This window comes from Vigna unguiculata, chromosome 3, assembly GCF_037176805.1.
Source record: "Vigna unguiculata cultivar grain cowpea cultivar isolate G323 ecotype 2 chromosome 3, ASM3717680v1, whole genome shotgun sequence".
Classification (NCBI taxonomy): domain Eukaryota; kingdom Viridiplantae; phylum Streptophyta; class Magnoliopsida; order Fabales; family Fabaceae; genus Vigna; species Vigna unguiculata.
In genome coordinates this window covers 16,420,001-16,443,836 of record NC_140794.1, presented here as the reverse complement: position 1 = coordinate 16,443,836, position 23,836 = coordinate 16,420,001, and the positions used below count along the sequence as shown (strand labels likewise).

General features: G+C 32.5%; 2 protein-coding genes across 3 annotated transcripts in view; both read right to left on the bottom strand.

The window, feature by feature from the left end:
* Nucleotides 1–4,977: 4,977 nt before the first annotated feature.
* Nucleotides 4,978–13,158, bottom strand: LOC114176295 (PPR containing protein). Of its 2 annotated transcripts, none has more exons than XM_028061282.2 (9): nucleotides 13,064–13,158; nucleotides 12,651–12,920; nucleotides 12,462–12,555; nucleotides 11,920–12,252; nucleotides 11,530–11,692; nucleotides 9,128–9,251; nucleotides 8,787–8,843; nucleotides 5,654–5,914; nucleotides 4,978–5,242 (listed from the first exon to the last, which is right to left on the bottom strand). In XM_028061282.2, exons 2-9 carry the CDS (start codon nucleotides 12,813–12,815, stop codon nucleotides 5,141–5,143), a joined length of 1,299 nt encoding a protein of 432 aa, XP_027917083.1. In that variant the 5' UTR covers nucleotides 12,816–12,920; nucleotides 13,064–13,158; the 3' UTR covers nucleotides 4,978–5,140. The 2 variants fall into 2 exon arrangements, with proteins under 2 accessions (XP_027917083.1, XP_027917082.1); XM_028061281.2 differs by having other exon boundaries at nucleotides 13,046–13,132.
* A 6,934-nt stretch (nucleotides 13,159–20,092) lies between these two features.
* Nucleotides 20,093–23,836, bottom strand: part of LOC114175868 (vacuolar ATPase subunit F family protein) — a 3,894-nt gene continuing 150 nt past the window's right edge. The window contains exons 1-5 of the mRNA XM_028060706.2: nucleotides 23,743–23,836; nucleotides 23,166–23,237; nucleotides 21,653–21,734; nucleotides 20,885–20,967; nucleotides 20,093–20,534 (exon numbers count right to left, since the gene is read on the bottom strand). The exon at nucleotides 23,743–23,836 is cut by the window's right edge and continues 150 nt beyond it. Of these exons, the coding sequence (XP_027916507.1) occupies nucleotides 20,370–20,534; nucleotides 20,885–20,967; nucleotides 21,653–21,734; nucleotides 23,166–23,228 (393 nt within the window). The 5' untranslated portion in view covers nucleotides 23,229–23,237; nucleotides 23,743–23,836 and the 3' untranslated portion in view covers nucleotides 20,093–20,369. The remainder of the gene's footprint in view (nucleotides 20,535–20,884; nucleotides 20,968–21,652; nucleotides 21,735–23,165; nucleotides 23,238–23,742) is intronic.

Below are 23,836 nucleotides of genomic sequence, written 5' to 3'. Positions count from 1 at the left end.
GCAAACCCAACAATTTCTGTGTACAGAGCTCTCATATGATATGAGAGATGAAATCCAAAGAAGGAATGGACCATAGGACATTAATGTAAGATGTGGAATCCAAAGAAAATGGACGAGACCAAAATAAAAGATCGAGATGCACAACATATTTAGATTTTCTTTTTCTTTGTCTGCTAAATAATAACTGATAACAAAAGAAAACTATGCAGCAATAATTTCCCTCTCATTTCACCTAAACCTGTCGGCGTTGTATTTATTTGTTTGGCTCCACTTTTCCACTGAAAAGGAAATGTAAGAAATGTAGAAGGTAGAAACAAAAAACATGATAGGGTCCTTGAGAGAGGAATCAAGGTTCAAATTTGGTTTGTTACAATGACTTCCTCACGAATCATAATGCAAATGAGATGAAATTATTCGTTTTGTCCTGCTTTTGTACAATCAGGAATGACGACAATGTTACATTCTTTTTTATTTTTGTCAAAGTTGTTACCATGCTTTTATGTGCAGTGGCCGCGAGTTTATTTGATGCACTATTTACTATTTGATGAAAATCTATTGAAAATCTTAAGTTTATGTTGGACTTTCATTTAATGAGTTTTGTAATTTTTAATAAATCGTAATCAATAACGAGGATTGCGTTAGTGCTTGGCGGTTATTACGATAAGACAATGATGATGAAGTCGATAATAATCTAACCATTAAGAGATAATAGAATAATAATAATAGAAAATACTACTGCAACTAATAACAATGTATTTATTATTATTAATAAGTTTAATTAAATTTTAAGTTTTGATAAATTTATAAATTTTTAATTAAGTTTTTAGTAAATTTTTATGATCTATTAAGTTATACATTTTAATTAAGTCTGTATTTTTTTTAACTTATGTGTCTACTCAATTGTTCTCACGTTTACTTTTGTAATTTATAAATTTTACAATTTTATAATTTTAATCCGTTATTCTAAACGATTTCTTGTTTTAATATGCACTTAATCAAATATGCTTCCATTCTTCCTTTGCACCTAAGAACACACTACAAGTTAGACTCAAAATTTTAATCGGTAGATTTTGTAACTCTTTACTCTCTCAAGTATAACTTTCTCACCAAAGAGATGCAATTTCAAATAAAAGGCTAAGATAAATGTGATCTTAATTGTTATGATTTTTATGAGTGTGAAGACTAATTAAATGCTTTACTAGCTTGATTCTTATCCCTGTATCTATTGCTATATTTTTATTTTTTTCGAAAAATCTTCGGACTTTCTATCAATTTATCAATTTGTTGATTAAGTTGAAATCTAATACTTTTATATGTAATTAATTTTTCAATGATCTCATATAAACCATATAAAATTATACTATCTACATTAAAAAAATCATAATGAAATTTGATAAAAAGAAAAAGAAGTATTAAAATAAAAATCATCATTAATTTGCAAAAATGATTAAGGTACATAGCTAATAATAATTACTTACTTTCGACTAAGGCAGAAGTAGGAGCATAAAGAGCATAAAGAGGTTTGTGTGTATTTGCAAATTCCAATGAATATCAATTATTCATTATATCGTTTTGTTTCGAGAGTCTTATTTTTTGGTTTCTGAGAGTCTTGATTCTTGAAATTTGCATTTTGTTCCTTAACTTTACCCAAGGTAGTTAACGATCAAAATTATAGTTAAGAATGTAAGAGTTTTATAAAATCGTAAATTATAGAATCGTACCGCAACTTGTAGATTTTATTTTTTTTATAATAAAAATGACAAATTATTAAAATAAAATCAATTCATGGATCAACATAGGTCCTTATGGTGTCAAGAATACTAATGATTGTTAGTGGATAATAAACTTAAGATGTTTATTTCATTTGACACCTAATCTTGTTTGATTCCAAAAGCTTATAGAACTTGTAACAATAAGTCTTGTAAGATAACTAGAGTTAGAATCATCATATCTAATTAGTGTTTGAGGAAGTTAAGTTTGTAAATAGCTTGAAGTGCAATCTGATATACCTTTGTGAGCTAGAGAATAGGGACGTGTGTTTAAAGTTGATAGGGGAGTGTTAAAAGTGCCGAGGGGGTCCGTGGTAGTTGTGAAAATTGTGAAGAAGAATGACTTGTATGCTTTGAAGGTGTTGTAATGTTTGGCTTATTGTCTATTAGGGAGCAGATTGTCTTTTCCAAGACTTAAATATGACATAAAAAGTTAAGTCATGTAAGTGAAAAAGGTTTAGTGGAGTTGAACAAGCAATGCTTGTTTGGCAGTGACAAGTTAAGTAATTGAGATTTTGCGAACACAGTATCCAAGGGAAAACTTGTAGAATTTTTTTTAATATAGGACAAAAGAGGATGACATTAACTCTTGCTTACGTTTATGTTGACCTATGTGAGTCGACTACAACTTCATCACACTCTGGTGCTAGATACTCACTCTCAACAATAGATGATTTACTCGAGGATGTTATGAATGTATCATAAACAGACAAAGGATGAAGCCTTCGACAATTTCAATAGTTAGAAGCGCCTAATGGAGAACCAAACCAACAAGACTATTTAGTGATTCAAAATTGATAATGGTCTTGAATTTTATTAAGAATTGTTCAACGCCTTCTACAAGGAGAATGCCATTGCAAGGCATTAGACAGTAGTAGGCACACTTCAATGGGACCATTGTAGAAAGAAAGAGATGCATGTTGTTAAGTGCTAGAGTTTCAAAGGTGTTTTGGATTGAAGATGTTTCTATTATTGCCTACCTAATCAATATATGTCCCTTAACAATGTTGGAGATGAAAACTCCTGAGAAAATCTGTACAGGACATTTCCCCATCCTTTATCACTTGAGAATATTTGGTTATGTTGCTTATTCTCACATAAGTCAGGGAAAACTAGATGCACAAGTTGTAAAGTGCATCTTTCTAGGCTATCCAGAAGCTGTGAAAGGATGTCATCTATGGTGTCTTGAGCTAGGATTCAAGAAATGCATCATGAGTGGGGATGTTGTCTTCAATGAAACTAAAAAGGCTTATAAGCTAGAAGTTTCAAAATGTAAGCCTAAAGGTAGTTGTGTAATGAGAAGGATAACATTGAGGTGGATTCTTGCAAAGAAAAAAGATATAATTTCCTTTTGAATGATGCATGAAACAATCTAGTGAATGACAAACACAAAGCTTTTTGATTAAGACAAATAATTTGATGATTACATGCTTGCCAAAGATAGAACAAGGAGAACAATAAGAGCTATAGAGAGAGAGGTATGGATATATAAAGCTAATTACATACTCCTTGGTGGTTGTTAGTAAGGTGTTAAACATTGAACCCTTTAAAGTGTTTCCTCTACACTAGCAAGTAATGCTCAATGGTTAAATGTCATGATAGAGGAGATGAAATCACTTCGTCTAAACAATACCTGCGTTCTTGTTCGTAGACCCATGGGTTTTAGGTTGGTCAGTTGCAAATGAATTATCAAACTAAAGATAGTAATCCAAAAATTGGTCAATGAAAACTAAAAGTGAAATTGGTGCTAAAGGCTTCACTAAAAAAAAGTAGTTAATTATAATAATGTGTTTTCTATTGGAGTCAAACATAGATCAATTTGGATGTTGTTAACCATGGTTGTTGAGCTTAACTTTCACTAAAACAAAAAGGACAACAAGATTGTGTTCTTATATGGAGACTTAGAAAAGACGATATACATGAAGCAACCAAAAAGATTTGAGGTAGGAGACAAGAAAGAGTGTGTTTGTAAGTTAAAAAAATCCTTGCATGGTCAGAAACAATCGCCAAGGCAATGGAACAAGCATTTTAATTAGTTGATTAGAAATATTGGCTCTAAACATAGCAAGTATGACACTTGTGTCTACCTCAAGTTTCTAACAAAAGGTTAGTTTAATTTATTGCTCCTATATATAAATGACATTCTAATAGCAAGCAATAGTAAACCTATTATACGTAATGTAACATCTTAGCCGGATATTACTAATTTAAATAAAATAGAAAGAATATAAGCAATAAAGTCGCATTAAATAAACTTTTTCCTAAAACGCGAAAAAATTTAAACTTTATTAAAATGCGCTATAATTCAAAATATAGTCGAACTCCATGTTTACATAACCAAAAATTGAGTATAAAATATATTTACAAAAGATAGATGTAAAATAACAATAAAACTCTATAAAAGTTTTCCCAAACTAGCCCTTCTCCGACACTGCACCTCACCAACACCAACTTCAGATAGAGTGGACTAACCGTATAAATACATACATAATCACAAAACCAAGCGTACACACACTCATCCGAGAAACTCTATTCTTCAATCTAGAAACATGGGCCACCACCATGCTCATGCACATCCACCTCTTTATGCTCATCCACGTTCCTTTTGTTTCTGAAATTAACTTATTCATGGATTTTATTTTTTTAAATTAACACAAAGAACTTCTAAAATCGATTTGATAGCATTAACTTCTATAAGTTAATGTACGAATAAATTATTTTTAACTTATCAAGACATCAATTTTATTATTTCTTCTCATTTTTATTTCTATAAGTGATTATGAAAATATCCTCTAAATTGTGATTTTGCTCAAGGTTAAAAAAATTTATTCAATCTATAAAGTACATTTGATAAGCCGAAGTCAAGGGTCTATGGTTTTCAATTCATACTGCCATGCTTAAGAGGGCACCAGCTTTTATGTACTACCTATTTTATCGTATTTCAAACCAAGTTAGCATTGATCATCACCACTGGGAGTGAAACCAAAAGAGTGTAATCCATAATAAAGTTTCACTTATTTTACCACACCCACGTGGTTAATTGTTAGAAAATATTTAGTTAGACCGTCCTACTACTGAAACAGCAAAAAGCCAAAAAAAAAAAAAAAACAAACTTGTCAGTTTCACGGCTTCTGGTTCGCAAAGCTAATACAAGTGCAAACCCTAATAGATAGAGCTATATATCTACAACTATTTACCAGAGCACACCTTTCGAGTAAAAACTATATTCTTTTATTTTTATTTGGCTAAATACATTTTCTCCAAAAAAAAAAAGTAAGAATACTAATAAATATAAAAAACCTGAGTACACTGTGATAAAAAAAATGATGAGGACAAAAGCTATATGGACTAGTAAAACTAGTCCAATCCTACTATGTTCCTAACCTCTTTGAACCACACTCGGAGCAGAACTTGGATGTTTCCCTCAGATATGGAGCCCCACATTCATCACAAAACTTTGCCGGAGTTGTTGGCTGTATAATAAGCAACATGATACAACTCAGCAAAAGAAAAAGTAGTTTAAAGAAATGTCAAACACCTAACATCACTAAAATAAACCATTTGTTCAAGTGTCTCATATCATCATAAAGATATTTAAACTGTTGACCAGGTCATGTGCACATATTGATTCCTAGTATGCATAACAAGGCAGACAAAGCGAAACCTTAGTAATGTGAAGTCCTAAAGAGAAATCATAAACTGTTATTTACTTTCATAGTTATGTCTAAATGTTAAAAAGTTTAAAGCATATTAAATTAGACCAGCAATTAGAGATGAGGCAAAACGGCATTAATAGGTTGTCTTACCACACTTTTAGGCAAGCATATTGAATTTCAAAATCTCTCTCCTTGCTTAATAAAACAAAATCTATCAAATAAACTCACCATCATGTGCAAGCGTCCTCCAACATGGCCACCAGAAAGTGGTTGTAAGCAAGTCATGTGTTGAGATATTGATATTGGTTGGTGAGCATGAGAAATTTCTGATAGGTGTGAGGGAGGACCACTTTGAGGGTTCTGAGTATACGGCCCAGCATGCTGACTTTGGTGCATAGTTGAATTGTTCTGGAGAACTGGGTGAAACTGAGGTTGATGTGGAAATGATTGCAAGTGATGTTTGCACGGGGTTTGCTGCTGGTTTTGTGGCTGGTAAGAAAAAAAATAATTCATCACTAAAAGTAACAGGAAGAAAATGTCCCAAGATTCACACCAAGAAGCCAAAGTAACTGCGTAGGTATGAAAATAGGGTAAACAAACCCAATTCCCAGAAGTACACAAAAGGCAAAGGAAGCTCGCGCTCAGCGCTTAAATGTAATTATTGTAAAGTTATAACACGGGAGACACCAATCACCCTTGGCAACAAATTGATATTTGATCCAACTTAAACTAATATAGTCACTGATGTCATCTGTGGGTCTTACCTAAACAAGTTCACTGAGGTCATGACAGACAAACTGTCATATATGTTGGTGTTAGTTTGACAGCGATAAACTCAGTTACGTAGCTTAGGAGGGCTCAAAATAAATTCAAGAAATAATGCATGCTTGCATAGAAAGAAAAAGAGGGGACCTGGGACAGGTGTCATAAGTGAGAGAATTGGGGGATTTGGGCTTTGAGAGGTGAAGACAGACAGTTGACGTTTTGCAAACTTGTGGCTGTGTTCAGAGTAGACCTTCCCTACTTCCTATTAGTAAAAAGATATCAATCTTCTATCAACTGGAATGTCCAGGATTTCATCATATTGCAAATGAGAAGTATAAATGGTGATGCCAACATTGTAATCTTCACTTGAGATTGTGAGAGGGGTGCCAAGCATGATAAAAATGTAAAAGTTTTTCAGGGATTATACAGCCTTGCGCTATCTAATTACAACGATTAGTTTTTCCAGTGGGGTTGTCTTGAGGTTCTTATCTATTGCCACCAAAACTTATATCTTAAGAGTTGTGGATAGTGCATATGAAGGATTCAAGGACTGTTGGCGGGGGAGCAATGACAAATTTGCACTACTTAGTAATTAGTTACGTTAGTGAGCTCGTTACTTGGGTCAGTGAGCTGGGAGGTAGAAAATACAATGCATGTTGTCTATAAATAGGAAGCAGGTTGAGTGAGAGATCTATCTTTCCATTTGAGAAAGAATTAGACACATGAGAGTGGGGGTAGAACATGGTCTCTCAAATATCTTGAATATTCAATCAATTCATTTTTGTTCTTCGTTTCTGGTCCAGATTCAATCAATTGGTATTACAGCTCCATTCTGAGAACAATACTTTGACCTGAAAGGAAAAGAGGGAAAGCTGGAGCTGGCTGTGGAAGAAGAGGAAGGATATGTCTATCGTTGAAACCAAGAATGGAAGGTTACTCACGTTAGCAAACCTGCAGCAAATGGGGAAGGAGGGGTGTCCCAGAGGGCTCCGCTTAAGCAATTCCAACCTGAGTACAATCCAGATCTTCAAGTTGAAAACCAAGAAGGAGAACGAAAACTATAGAGAAAGGAAACAAAAAGGGGGATGAAGGTGAAGAACTGAAATCCTGGGTAACAAAATAGAAGAAGGTTCTTGTGTTCAACAAACAAGAAGATAAAATGAAAGTCTAGAGGTAAAAGAAACCAGATCCATGGCAATGGATTGAGCAAAAATAGTGCAACAAACCATATATGGTGGAGAACTTGATCTGCCTTTGGAGTGGAAAGGGAGCAGAAAAATTAGAGTGCAAATTATTTTGTTTAAATTGTTTAATTTACTTTTAATAAATTTATGCATCCATTGTTTTAAAAATAAAAAAGTGAAAAAAAGAAGAAAAGCTTCCATAATTGATTATGACATTTCAAAAATCACATACGTTGACTCACTGCTGATAAACAGACTACACATGTTGACCAAGATTTCACCACTGGCATTGCAAGAACGACTGAACGTTGCCCCTCGCACAATTTCTGAGACAAATAGAAGTGCATTGTGCGGCAACTTCTGAGCAGAAGCACAGGTTGTGATTGTGATAGGATGGGAGGACATGGAATAATGAAAGCAGGTCAAATTTTTTACACAATGGGGCAGGCAGGTACAACTCACCAAGTTCTATGCCAAATGTTCGAATTTGTTAGAAATCCCACAATGATTAGAAATATAGTCAAATTATAGCATACAAGTGAGTGCAAAACTCATGTTATAAATCATTTGTGAGGTAGAGTTAGGCTTACATTCATTTTATAAGATGGTATTGAAGTTTATCCTAACAATAATAGCAAGGTTTGTTAAACATATTGTATCATCTACGATTTGGCCACTATTGGATTACTCGCAAATGTCCAATCTCACATTTAATGTGTCTAGTCTTTAGCATGAGAAGATGTGTTAAAAATCTCACATCGACTAGATATATAGTTAAATAATAGTATATAAGTCGGTGCATACCTAACCGTACAAGCTGATTTTATAAGGTTGAGTAAAACTTAAAATTCAATTTGTAATAATGGCTGAGGAGGAAAGTTTGGATTTCCAAAAAAATAGAGTTCCATGAGTTTTTTTGGCTCTTCAAAGGGCAACTCGTGTTGTTTATTAACTTGCTATTGCATCTCTTACTAAGAAAAAGATACAAACAATTGCTAACAACAAGACCTTGGTGGAATTTTGTCAACAAATGTTAAGGGCCTTTACACAACCCTTCTTCACCTTGAGTACCAGGTGAACATTAGGGGCGCATGAGTATTTTAGATGTTTGTTGGTATTAGTTCCTCAAGGAGAATTGATAAAGCTAGTTACTTTAGGTTAGCTTACGTTATAGTGTTTGAACTTTGAAGAAAAAAGGTCTGTTTGCATATAAATAAGCGGGGCTGGGAATAAGGGACACTTTTTCAGTGGTGAGATAATTAGGGCCTATGGGCATCAGGAAGTGCAGACCCTCAGTTCTGCAAATTTGTAGCTGTATTCAGGGGAATTCTCTTTATTCACTGCATAGGGCACTAGGTATCTATCACAAAACAACAATGACAATAATATATATCAACTTAGATATCACTTACTGAGCGAAATCCTTGAGTAGTAGCCAATGTACTAGAATTTTCCGCTCCAGTATAACTCTAAAAAAAGCCAAAAGTCAATCAGCATAAGCACTAGATAATATTAGGAAATAAAGAATTGCAGAAACTACAATGTATACATCCTGGAAATAGTCTTTTTATTTCATTTAGTATAATATACATCATGGCATATCAATAATACATGCAAGCAACAGATTACAAAAGTGCATCATCTTCATCATGCTAGTAAAACTCATCCCAAAGGCATTGAGCACAAAACTGCAGTAGTATTATGCATCTTAAAGGAAGAAATTCAAATGCCAAAAGTGAAGCACATCACATACAGGGATATCTGGAATGCTTGAAAGTGAAATTGAAGAACCACGCCTGTACTTGTGTCTTGGAGAGTAAAATTTGTAATCGCTAGCTGTGATAGCAACTTCACTCCTACCCGTCAATCTCCTAAACCTAAAACCAAGTGAGACCAAGCGTTACACACTTTGCAAAGTTCAAATAAATGTTCAATCTCTATCTCATTGTATTGTTTAGGCTCACCAGTAGTTTCCGAATCGAGAAATAGAAAGACCTAGGCTAAAAATAAAGTAAACCAAAAGCAGGTCAAATATCCTAAACCTAAAACCAAGTGAGACCAAGTATTACATACTTTGCAAAGTTCAAATAAATGTTCAATCTCAATCTCATTGTATTATTTGGGCTTATAGGCAAGTCAAATATCTTCAAACATGTGCTTTCTTAAAATGCCATGGGCAAGTTTGACATCAGAGAGTATTGTTAACCGTTCCAATAATGCAGTAAAAGGCCTATGCAAGCAATACACAAACCATCAACAGATAAAAAGTCTTTACCAACGTATTTTTTTAAAGTGGCACAAGCCAAATTAACATAAGAGAGAACTATTTCTAACTCGAATGCAATTAGCATGACAAAATTTTGACATAGCAACAAACTACAAACAAAATATTAGTACTATTTCTCATGACACAATAGGATTCTGATATAAATAAAATAGTTCAATTTATATTTCTATAATACAGGTCAGCAACTCAGAAAAAGTAACTCAAGAAATTCAAAAAATAGAATAAAATAAGGGGAGATGCCTAACACCCACATGAAAGACATATAGAAATCATTTAGCCGTAGCTATAGTAAAGTATATAGGTCTAATTAGCTTTGAAAAAATAATCCAAGTATTGCAGCATTTTCACTTATGCTGCAAAATCAATCACACTGTATGTTGTATGTCATTTGAGATCTATTCATTTCATGAAACTCTGACTTCTGAGGTTCCCAACGTTTCCCACTAACATGAAAACAAATCCACTACAGAAGTGCTTATAATTCATCATTGAATCTAAAAGGAATTCAAGTACTTTAGGAGTTAGCTTTATAATTCTTTTTGCATAGAACAGAGGGGACTTGTAAATTCAGATAGATAAGTCTATTCTTCCCAAATCACTTTTAATAAATGTATCTTCTCTTGGTAGAATTCAAGTACATGCATCAGATATGGTACTTATCAGTGTAGATATACTAAACCCTATTCAATGACATAGGAGAATACATAAATACACCAATTACATGAACTTTAGAATCAGTAGTTTTCATAAGATATAGATGAGCAAATTATGACCCATACTAAATGTTATTATCTGCTTTGCAAGCTGAACAGCTACAGCAATTTCCACAAGAAACTACTTTAGTAAAGTACCATGTAATATAGAATTCAAAGCATGTATGTTTTACATCAAATATGTAGGATTGGGATACCTCCATAAATCATTTTAAATCACCCAGCTCGCACTAAAGTCAAGTCATTCATTTAGGCATTGATAATTAATCAGACAACTACAAAGAGTCAAAGACTTTTTCTGTAGATTTGTGGATCTCACACTTCTGTTTTCTTGATTATTCAGATCTAGGTCAAAAACAATATCTTTCTTATTTTGGAATTGTTTGGGAGCTAACTGAATGTTATCTTGTGGAATAATCTGTTTGAACTTCTTGGTGAAGAATAAGGGTATGCTTTTACCTCGAAACAAAAGATATAATTTCAAGATGTTTTCAATTCAATAAAAGACCGAAAATTTTCATAGCAATATCTGGTTTATGCAATTCTCTGGTGTACTTTAGAAGAGAAATGCTCATACTTTAAGGATGTATCATTACCCAAATATTGAGATATGTTTGAATATTGGCTTTTCTCAAACCTGTTGATTCTAACCTTATGTGAAAACCTGTCAGGCGTGCAATGCAGGATTAGTCTTCAGCCCAATGGGCTGTAGGATACCCATGACAATAAAAAAATTATCGGCTTCTGTAAAGGGAAATTTCTTTCTTAATATGCAGAGAGACTGGATTTCTTTGTAGCATATAAGAGTCAGTTCAGCCCACTGTTTTCTCTTGTATAGAAAGCTCCTATCCCCCCTAAGGATATCTGAATTTTCTTACTTCTTATTTATAGAAGTTACAAATAGAAATAACTTATTACATGAAAGGCATACGCCACACTACACTGGTGACAAGATGAATGACACCATTTGCAATTTCAACCTTGGACCATCTCAATTGTTCTGTGCATCTGTTTTTCTAATTAAGAATTTAGGTTAGAGAAAATCATATCAATGATTTACGGTAAAAGAAAAAGGACTCTTACCTAAATAAATCTTAATCAAAAAGCCAACAACAAATTAAAAGAGTATAAAAGAGAAAACAACAATAGACTTACCACTCAGCATCATCAATTGGAACATTATTTGGTTTTTCAACAATTCTTAATCCATTAACCACCACAAATCGAACACGCTTCTCTTCTTGTATAACTAGCTCTGGGAATCTTGTCCTTGTTTCCATAGATGTAGCTAATTCTCTTCTCTTAAATGTATATGGTCCTGATGAGGGAGAACTCAGATTAAAGACAACGAATGTTGCAATCAAACCAAAATGTTGTTAAAAAGGAAAAACCAAACTCCCTAGTTGCACATAAGCTCAATTTCTTTTTTTGAGTTATTATATATTGAATAGAAAAATCATCTTCAAACAAGTAAATTGCTAAAGAAATAAATAAACTGAAGCAAGTTAAATCTGTCAAACAAGGGTACAAATACGAACTCATTACCTTTTTTAGGAAATTTCTTAGCCAGTCTTCTGTACAAACCACCGGCAGCTTCAAGGGCTACCCCAATTGTTTTCTCCCGAATACCATTCAAGGATGCAAGCCTATTATTCACATCGCTAACTAAACTTTCATACATATTCGCCACATACATCAAAGGCAGAGCAAAATTTGGGTCTCCTTCATATTGGATCTCTCGGGTCCTCCTCTTACTCATTTTGTCTTGGCCAGCGTAATCAGTATCAGAATCAGGCACCTCAATCACACGGTCATTGATAAATTGGTCCACAACAATTTGCAAAAACCTCGCCCTCGCCGATTCAATAGGCGAAACATCTAGTTCCAAGTGGAATCAAAATCAGTTCGCCTTAACTAGTAACTCAACCCCCACTAAAAAAACCACAACCTAGTTCGATAAAAGCTAAAAGAGCTTGCGAGAGCTTCTCTACTAAAAAAGAACTCTAAGAAAATCGTCTAGCTTGTATCCAAAACAGTTCGCAACTGGAACAACATCAGAATTCAAAAGTTTAAGCTAGTTTTTTTACCCTCAACTGTCAAGATATCATAAGAAGTTGTTCTAGAAGACTCGTTGGTATCGAGACTGGCGCGGTCCTCGTCTACCTGCACGTTCATGCAATCCTAAACAAAAATTGAAGAAATGTCACACAGTGGTAAAATTGAAATTAGAGGAAATAAAAGAAAAAGATAAAGAATTAGGTGAAGACGGCACTGACGACGGCGGAGGCGGAATCGTCATTGGGGTTGTCGCCGGCAGTGATGTGATCGATGGCGGAGGCAGCGGTTCGGGCGTCGACGGCGTTGAGGACGTGCAGAGGGCTCTCGATGAAGGAAGAGGGAGAGTTGAGATTGTAGTGCTGAACGGGAACCCTAGCACCCATCTTAGGAAAATGAAGTTGAACAAGAGGCTGTTAACGGAATTCGCGATTCAGCCAAAGTCGATGGGTTGCGCGTGGTGGTGGTGGTGGTGGTTCTTGAATGTGTCACTGCAGAAGAAGGGTTTGGAAGAGAGAGAAAGCATGGTGGAAGGGAGAGAGAGAGAGAGTGAGAGAGAATGTTAACGGCTATCCAGAGATAGTAGAAGAAGAGGAAAAAGAGGAAGAGTCCAAACCTGAGGGTGACACCGTACCTGAGGTTTCCGGTGCTCGAAGCAGTTCCCAAACCTCACTTCCATTTCGGCTCTAGTTAATACTTCATTGACTCTTCATCCTTTTTTTATTTTATTTATTTAAAAAATAAATAAAAGAAAATGTACAGGTAGTGATGTAACATGAAATGTAACCATTTGATAGTAAACTGTAACTTCTTAAAATAAATTTATCCATTACTTTAAAAATTAGGAGTCACTTAAGTACGAGTCTTGTCCGAAGATTATTTTCACCAAAACTTTTGGGAGTCAAAATAATATATTCAAAATTTATATATTTTATATTTTTGTAACTAATTCAATAAAAATGAATACATAATCTAGTACATATATAATTATCAAAGAAATTACATAATCTAAAGGAATGTCTATCGTTTTTGTCATATTTTTGAACTCATGGAAATTGATTATAATTAGATTTTTCAGTTAACTTTTTTGAATGTAAATAATCATATTATCTGCAAAATATTCATCTTCCGTTTTATTAACATACATTTGATTCAAAAAATATTCACAAACTTTCATTTCATTATTATGCGATAAATAACCATATTATCATGTTTTCATCTTCACCAATAGTTTCTCTATCAATTTTAAAAAATAAATTTATTCTTTTATTTTTCATTAATATACCTATTTAGAAAATAAGTTTAAGACTAAAAAATAATTTATCATAATCTAATCAAAAGTTAAGAGACATAATTACTACAAAAAACTATAATAATCAAGTTACAATTAAAAATTGACTATGAAAAATCACATAGTACATTGTTTCTTCTTCTATATTAATAAAAAATTAATATACAAAAAGGTCATGAGATAAAAAAATAATACTAAATATTAAAGAAATAGTTTACTATCAAGTGAGACAAGAGAAAATTACCTTATTTATTTATTTAATAATGGAAGAGAAAATATAAAAAGATGAGAATAAAAATACTGAGTTTATGCCTAACTTTTTTTTAGTAACAAAAGAAAATAAATAAACATAAAAGAAGAATACAACATATAAAAAACTCAAAAGATAATTAAGAGAGAAAATAAAAAATATCTTAATAATTTTGTTTTCTTATATATTTAATTGTATATTTTATTATTTATTATTGTACTTTATAAAATAAATAAAAAATAATTAATTTAATTTTTATTAATTTTGAATATAATATTATTTAATTTAAAAATATAAATATTTTAAAATATTTTAAAAAAATTAAATGTAAAATAATAAATAAATAAAAAAATTGGGGAGGGGGCCGTGGCACCCGCCTGCCCCTTTATGTTCCGCCACTTGGCACAATGCACTTTAGTACATACACACTACATAACTCTTTCTATAAAATGACAAAATAAATAACATAAAATAAAAATTGTAAACGTTTTAGAGAATAACATTAATAATCCGGTTCAAATTTAGTAGGAATGGTTTAAAAAGATTGAGATGTCAAAACCATTTCATAACTTCACCACATGTTTGAATTGGATTGAGTTAAGAAAAAATTTACTTTTTAAATATGAATTGAATTAAATTTTACTCACTTAACCTATATGTTAAATGGGTTTGAGCAGGTTGAAAGTGACTTGACTTGTAATTTATCAACAAAACTTTATTAATTTGTTTACTATTTTTTATTATAATAATTTGCTACTTCTAATTATTTAGGTTTACAACTTAATTTTTTTAAATAATAGAATGTTATTCAATAATGTTTGAATAGTTTATATGTTTAATTTATTTGTTTTCAAGTTATATATGTTGATACTTTAATTTTTAACTATTATCTTTATACTAATACTTGGAAAATTAGGTGAACATTTTGATTCTACTATTATAAAAAGGAAAATTGAGTCAATTTACTTTCATTATAATCTAATAAACATATAAAATAAATTGTAAAAGTAAAACATTCATAAGTGACCTAACCTGCTAATCCACTAATTTATAGTGGGACGAGTCGGGTTACAAACTTTTTGACTCACCAAAGAGTGAATCGAGTTAAACCAACCTTTTTTAGCTCAACTATTGGTGAGTCAATCTGTGTGAGCCGAGTTGTCTCACTTTGACACCCCTAAAAAAATAACACTTCAAACTTTAAAAGGTTTAAGTAGATGTGACAAATCAGTCGATCCAAGCCATTTTGAGCATCATGCTACTAGCTCGCCAAATTCGATTCAAGTTAGGTCAACCTAACATCAAAAAACAAGTTGAAAGGTTGAACACATCTGCCATTAGGTGAGACTCTTTTTATGCTAAATGGGCTTGGTAATTTGGGGGAGGGGAAGGGGGAGGGGGGTCTTCCTGCACCCCCAAAATTTCTTCTACACCTCCAAGCACTTTCTAAATTTTGAAATTATCCTTTGAATATTTGACTAGCTGTAGTAATTATTTTGAAAATTGAACCTCACCCTCTTTGTCCTATTTAATGTAAACTAACATTAACCCCAAATTTTCCTAACCCTAAACCCCACCAAACCTCATACTCATTCTTCTCTTTCTCTTCGTGATAATGTAGTCTCTCCTCTTTTCTCCTCTTTATGTCCCTCTTTCACACCATTGAGAGATTCACAATTGACACAGGTAATATTTATTTTGTATTTGTGCTTTTGTTATGCCTCTAGCATGCATTTGTCATGTTTATGCATGATTTGAAATCGAGATCTATTGTGTTTGGTTTTGTATCAAATTGATGTAGAATTGATTATAATTAATTTTTTAATGTAGAATCAGTACGTGTTTAGTTTCCAAAATCAATTAAAGGGTAAAAAAATCACGTTGAATGAGTAGCAACTAATTGTTGCTTTTGCGTTGGAGAATTGATTAAGTTAGAATCAATTCTCCAATGTTGAACCAAACACACCAGAGTGTGGTGATTTTGTGAGATCTGGAAGTGTCCACTTTCGGGAACATATACAACTGAAACTTGACATCCGGAATGCACTCATCGAAAGTGTCCACTTCTTGGAAAACCTCTTCCGGATCTTGACTTCCGAAAATGTCCATTTCTAGGAAAACCTCTTTCGGATCTCAACTTCTGGAAGGCATTTATAAAACATCTATCAGGTCTTGACTTTCGGAAGTATCCACTTCTGAGAAAAACTTCTTCTGGATCTCAACTTCTGGAAGGCCTTAAAAAACCTCTACCGCATCTCAACTTCTGGAAGATTTTTAAAAAAAATAAAAAATAAAAAAAAATTGAGGAACTGACACGTAACACATGTTTAACGTTGTTAGTACTATATTAACAGAATCGGCCTAATTGTTCCACATTTTTAAAAATATGAAACTAATTGAGACTAAAAAAAATTGGGAACTTATTTGAGATTTTAATAAAAAATAAAGATTAAGAAAGTATTTTAACCTAATTTTTTAATTGTATTATAGAGAATTGGGTAAAAGTAATTCATTAGTACATCTTGATAAATTTAAAACAAAAAGTGATTAATCTGATAAAATTCATTCGATATATCCATTAATAAATTTCCATAGATATTATTTACTAAATCAAGACTAAGATATCCATAAAACATATTTCAAGTGGTAATTATATTTAAAACAGTACTCATAATTCAATAATTTTTTTCCAATAAAAAGAATTTATATTGTTAGTTGTCCAATAAATATATCAATTTTCATGATACAGTGTTAATGTCTCATTAATATACTTACCCAAAAATTAACAATGCACTAGCAGAAAAAATGGTACAAAAAGAAATTACAAAAAAAATATTATATAAAAATGACATTACAAGAAAAAAGGGTTTCGATTTATGTGATTCGAGTGAAATGATAGTTTTAGTTTACACTTGTATCCATACGTGAGTGTTTCGTACCATCCATTCCAATTCATTGTTCATGAACACATCAGAATTGCACCTCATACATTTTCATATCCATTTCATAGCATATCTTCGGGTTTTCTGAAATCTTGTTTGTGTTAGGATATAGAAGTATGTTTAATTGATTCTTAGCCTATAGTTTAGTTGCATTTAGTGTAGTAAATAGTTCTGTAGCTCAGCACTGCATAAATCCACTTGCCTTCAGACAAGCATTTCATCAAACACCTTCATGTATTTAGGTTTTCTCTTAGGACTTTTATCAAACAGCTTGTTAATTTTGTTTTTCTGCATATTTTAGATACTGATAGGATATAGATTTGCTTAGGACTAGTTAGTTAATAAATTTTATACATTCATATCTCCATTCCATCCATTGCATTGGCATTTAGAAGTAGAATAAGAAAAAATAGAGTTTGTCTTATATTCTAGCACTAGTTCAAGGTCAGATTTGTGTTGCATTTACTTTTAGCATTTTCAGCATATTATTTAGTATGGAGGATAGGAAAACCTTGAAGGAGCTAGCAAATGAGGATATTGTCTACTATTCACCGTGAATTCAGTTTCCACAAGGAGAGGATAATGTTCATTTTGGGTTGAAGTTTGGATGTCCTATATTGAAACAGAGATGGTAGCTGGAATTTTCCAAGGCCAACAACAACAGTTCAATTCTTATAATTCTGGAGGAAGAGATTTGCTTAATCTAAGATACGTTCCACCACCTCCAAATATGCAATCACAACTCTTTTCTCAGCAGCTTATAACCAATTGCAGCAAATGCATCAACAGGCTCAATAATATAGGCAGAATTTTGGTTCCACCACTTTGAGTAAATTAGTTGCAGGTCTGCACGAGCATCAATCTTCACAGGAAAGTTCACCACAACTACATGTTTCATACTAGTTTCATCTTTTCTTCCCCTCTCTTAATCTTTTCTCTCACAATTTCTTTTTGCTGCCATTTTTAATGTTTCAGTTCTGTTCTGTTTCAGCAGTATTAGTCTAGAAATAGGAAATTTGTTGCATTTCAGTTTCCATTCTGTAAATACTTGCTTAAATAGTTTAGTTTGATGCATTAGAGTTTGTTTAGTTTCTGAATATGCTGATTCAGGTAAAGTTTTCAATTTTATAGGTTCATTTAGTACTAACTAGTACAGTATTCTTCCATTTCAAATTCTGGTGTATCTGCTATATTCTTAATTCTGCATAATTGTTGATAGATATCTTTAACCTTAGCTTTCTTTTAGATCACTCAAGCAACATGCCTCTGATGATATGCCAATAATGTGTTACTCATAGTTATGAAACATGTTGGAAAAGAATTGGTGAAATAACAAAGTGTGATTAATGGATCTTATTATATGAATGATGTTATAAATAATAACCAAAGTGGTATTGCTATGATGTTGATATGTGGTGTAAATATTAAGTTAGAAAACTTGATGAGATACTTATGTTCTAGTGATGCGTTTAGTTAAGTAAACAAAGGATCATGTGGAGAGAAGCAATTGAGGTTTCAGATATTAAGTTGGGGATAAGAAGATATTGATACTCTATAACATATACCAGAGTGGGTAGGTTGCTACATAAACTAGGATTGTGACAAGTGTGTTGGTCCTTGAGTCCTAGCTTAATACTAGTCTTTGTAAAGTAGATAGACATTATATATCCCACATGAATAAGATATATGGCCTTTTATATGCTTAATATGTGATACACACATGAACACATGGCACACACACATTTGACATTATATATCCCACATGAATAAGATATATGGCCTTTTATATGCTTAATATGTGATACACACATGAACACATGGCACACACACATTTATTTTTATTACATGTTTAAATCACGGCCAGGTCATCTATTATCTTTTTTTTTTGTGATTGTGATCTTGCTATGATGATGTTTTTGACATGAGAGTAGATGATCTTACAAGTGTGTGTTAGTGGGAACTTGTAAAATAGTTGACAGATCATTCTTTATACATGTATGAAAATTTTCTTTCAGGTGTATGTTTGGGATATGTAAATTGTTTATATGCTAAATATCCAATTCAATCATTAGTATGTTATTTGTACCCTTTATTAGTTTAAAACTAAATATTTTTGAAAGTCACATTTATGTATTGGAGCATGTCATTTAATTGACTTGAGGAGTTAATATTTGAGATATTCATCAATTTAGATAAACCCAATTAACTTGAGTTTGAAGCAAATAAATGAATTTGTTTCCTATTTTTAGCTTAACCATATTGTATTTGAAATAAACCAATCAAATTCGATAATGATTTATTAAGATATCGAAATTGTGATATGCAAATTCAATGAATCCGAATCAATCTAATGATATATTATTTTTATTATAAATGAACTTTTCTGATACTATTTTTTTATTATCTTTGTTATCATTTGATTGATGTAAATCTCAATACAAAAATATTTATCTTTTCTGAGGAATAAACTATATGCACATTTTTGAACAAAATTAATCTTTTTATTTTTCAAGAAACAAAATTTTGACTATTTACGTTACATAAATTCAATTAATTCCAAACAAACCAAATTAAATTGCTCTTGATTTAGTTTAGAAGGATTTTATTTTATTTATAATTCAAACCAACCCTTTTTAAAATTCAAACCAATCTTTTTTAAAAATCAATCCAATGAAATTGATTGGTTTAATGTTTATTTTCTCCCAATCGTTAACACTTATAACTTGTGTAGTGCATTGTAAATATGAAATCATTCTCTTTTGTAACTTTACCTTTAAATTTCACTTTTCTTTTCCTTTGAATAAAAAGCACAATCATGTTTTATTTCTAACCTACATTTTTTTCTCTATACAATTTTACCTTCAGCGATCAAATGGTAAGATTTTCATAATTTTTCCAACTTCTCAAAATAGTAAACAAAAATAATCTAAAGTCTGATTAAAATCCGAGATCAGAAATTATTTTTAAAATGAATTTAAGTATCTAAAACAAACTTAAATTGACTTGCATAATCTCTTAAGAGTAGTTACTAAAACATTGATCAGAATCACTGTTAATTTTTCCCAACATAACATTAATCAGTTTGTGACAACAAACGTATGCGTTTGGTTGAGATTGAGATTGCCGAGGATGTATATACTGCAATAGGCATTGCCAAATAAAAAAACGGTATACGGTACGTCTGAACATGACAACTTCAATCACTTCAATCACAGTGGATATTAGTGAGTGAGAGATGACAGATAAACTCATATTCCAAGCTAATCTGTGAATGTGACATGAAACCATAAAATATTCGCCCATCTTAAAGTTCTGTGACAAGAATTTTAAAGTATCCCCAGACAGCACAAATTATTTAGGCTACATTGAACTCTGAATTTGAAGAAAAGATTATTTAACCATAATGTACAAACAAAAGCAATAAGCACCGAAAAAGCTGCAACACTGAAGTATGGGTTCAGCGTCTCCCAGATGCAACCGATTCGGTATTAAAGAGATACTTCACTCGTGACAGAACTGAATCATGTGCCGGATCATAAGGATGGTCTTTAGAAGGGATTTCAAGGATTGCAGGAACAGGCTTGTTATAACTATCAACCAAAAACCTTATCATATTTGCAACCTGCACAAGAAAGAAAGTCTAAGATCTTTGAATTTTTGGAAAACATGCAGGTAGAGCAGGGTCGTAAGAGCTTACGGAACAAGTAAAAGTCATATATGCACGAAGATGGCGAAGAAAAGAATAAAGTAAACCAAATATAATTTGAATCTCATTCTCATGACAATAACTTTGATTACGATGCAGAACATGTGCTAAACCACAGCTAACAGTAAATAAATAGGCTTACAGAAATAATAAGATCATGTTTCAGTCCATATGAAGTAGGAAAACAAAAGCAGACATAGTGTTAATTAACAAGCAAGCACACAACAGCCTGGATCATTTATTATAATCATGAAATATGGACTTACATATTGGCTAATCATCACAATTGCAATATCCTCCCTTGTTGTAAATTCCTTGAATGCATCCTCAATTTGTTTGACAGTTGTTTCTGAAAATCAAATCAAGATAAATCAAGAACATAAAGTAAAATCAGCTTGATTCCAAACTGATCAAGCATACTTCAGAACGAGACACTTTTGACACAAAAATGTTATAGTGTAAATCTGTAGTAACCCAAGCAATATCTGAAGTTTTAGCCGGATCAAACCAATAGTTTCTAGGATATCTAATAATAACCAGTGAGAAAAAATTAACAAAAAATCAATACACAATCAAAGTATGATAAGTCAATTTCTTACAATGACAAGTGTCAAAGGCTATAAAAAGTATTCCCTATCCTTTCTCATGTACTGCAGATAAGGAATATGAACTTTCAAATAGAAAACCTTGAGGCCTGTTTTCTTTCTTTAAATCGTTTTGTTTCAATTTCCTATTTTCACTAAACTAAGAAAATGTTATCTTGTTTTCAAAAATTTATATAGAAAATGTGAAAACACCCTGTACAAAACTTTATAAACAAGAAAAAGAGTGGAAACAAGGTAGCATTTTTGTAAATGTTAGTGAAAACAACCTGTACAAATCTTCAATAGAACACATACCGTAACTGAAAAGGGTAGGGAGTCACTCATTCCCAATGCACAATTTAACAAGAAAAAGATTGTGGTTTAAGAGATTGATAAGAAACATACACAAAGATTATAGAACAGTAAGTAAAATACAGTTCAATGGCATACTTGCATCCACAATGAGGTAATTTGTCTTCCTACGTATGTCAACATTTCCCACTCCAGCCAACAGAAACCCAACTACGGTGTCCTGGTGTAAAATAAAGTAGTCATTGTGAACCTTCAGTATGTTTTAATCATTTCAATCATAATACCAATTACAAAAAATTACAACAACAACAGAATGAGGAACTGGTGCAGTCAGCATTGGAACATTAAAGCATAATCTTAAAGTATAAAATATCTCAATAATTGGTTTCAATTTGATTGGGGCTAATTTCTTATTAGATTGGCTGTTTATTTTTAATTCTTATAGTAATCTTTAAGCAATAGGGATATTTCAGTACTATTCTGTTAAGGTTGCAATGTAAAGAATATAGTTGTGTTGAAATGTCAATGTATGGGTTTTTGGCTTGCACTCCATAGGTGTCTCACTTGTGTGTTTCTCTTTTTTTGGGGTTCAATTATGTTAGTTAGAAGAGGAAGCTTTAATAAGTCTGACACTACTACTTAATTGATGCACTCAACTATCATCTTATGAATAGACGGTCAGTTTATATCTTACCATGGCAGCAAATAGATCTCTCTTCGTGCATCTGAGTGTTATGCAATCAATCAAATGCTTGATACCCAAGACCCTAAGTGTGACACCCGGGTTAATTTCTCTTTTACCCAAAATTTCTAAATCTTTTTTTTTTTCTAGTTTTTCAGGTTACATACTTAATTGTTTGGATGAGAACAACAACCTCATGACTCCATTTTCTGTTCCAAAATCCTTGTAATTCTTGCTTGAGTCTACTCAAAGAACTGTCAAATAATAAACAGCCAAATTAGCTTCTTGAACAGCATCTGAATTCTGATAAACTTGACTCATGAACAACCAAACTCATCATGGCTTACAACCCTTGGCTTCATATATCCTCAGGAAGCTATTAATTCAATCCACTGTTATTATAACTCAAAATGTCTGAACCATATAAGAAACTTTAAGCCTAACCTGCCAAAACGTAAGCCTTTTTATTGCTCTGTCACAGAATAGAATATATTTTTAATTATCCCGCATGCAGTGGTGCTTAATCACGAGAAGACTGATGGCAAAAGAAAGCTCCAAAATTATTGCAACTTTCTCTAGCATTGCAGCAGTCATAAACAAACTAGCTAGGATGATTCCGTACTAATAAGCCCTCACAGAAACATTGCTGGATCCTAATTATAATATCATCTACTTTATGCCTTTTAGACAACATGATCCCAAGATAGAAGACAACTTCTATATTTGCACAAAATTCTCAACAATCATATCTCACGAAGTAACAATCAGCATAAATCAACTGAACATACTCTAATTTTCCAGTTACAAATTAGAGTAGAGTTAGTGAGTTATATTTATGCTCAATATTTATTTTAACCTTCACAAATTGAAATTTTAAATGTGTCCGGGAAACTTAAAAGGCATGCATAAAAAACACGCAGTATTTGTTGTTCTGCAGTCAAAGAAAGCGTACAATCGCCACATTCTTACCTCATCCGCAATCATGGCAATGAGTGCTGAATTGTTGCTAGGAATTTGAACTCTGTTGGCCATTTGGTATGACTACAGGTAAAAATAAGGGAAACAACAGACGTCAGGAGTCTTAGTTAGACAGTAACCCTTATAAATCAATAAAATTTAAATGATATTTCATTCCTAAATAAAATCATATTATCCATTCATAAGTTTTTTCCTGCAAAACTCCTCTCCGAATAATTTTTCCCAATTTTTCATGGGAATCCCAAAACAAACCTCACCAGAAAATTGTAATTCTAAGGCAATCTGAGTGCTTATGAACAGTAAATAATCACAGATCTCAGACACTTTAGACGTGATCCACTAAAACTACGATCCCTTTACTAGTATTTGATCGCAATCAAAAGATCTATACATTGACAAATGGAATACAATTTGGAGCCTACGTACGACAACCTAGACTCTGCTTAAAGTGAATTTAAACGAATTATGCCGAGAAAGTCCTCATGAAGAATCTAAGTAACCGATATCAGCATCTAAAGAACTGAATCCCAATTGTCACAACCCAGAGCATATAACAAATAGAACGCACCAGATCGGAAAACCGACAAGGCAGAGGGCGGAGACAACGGAGAATCTCAGAGCAGAGTACGGCGGCGCGTGGATGGAGCCAGGGAGGAGTCCGG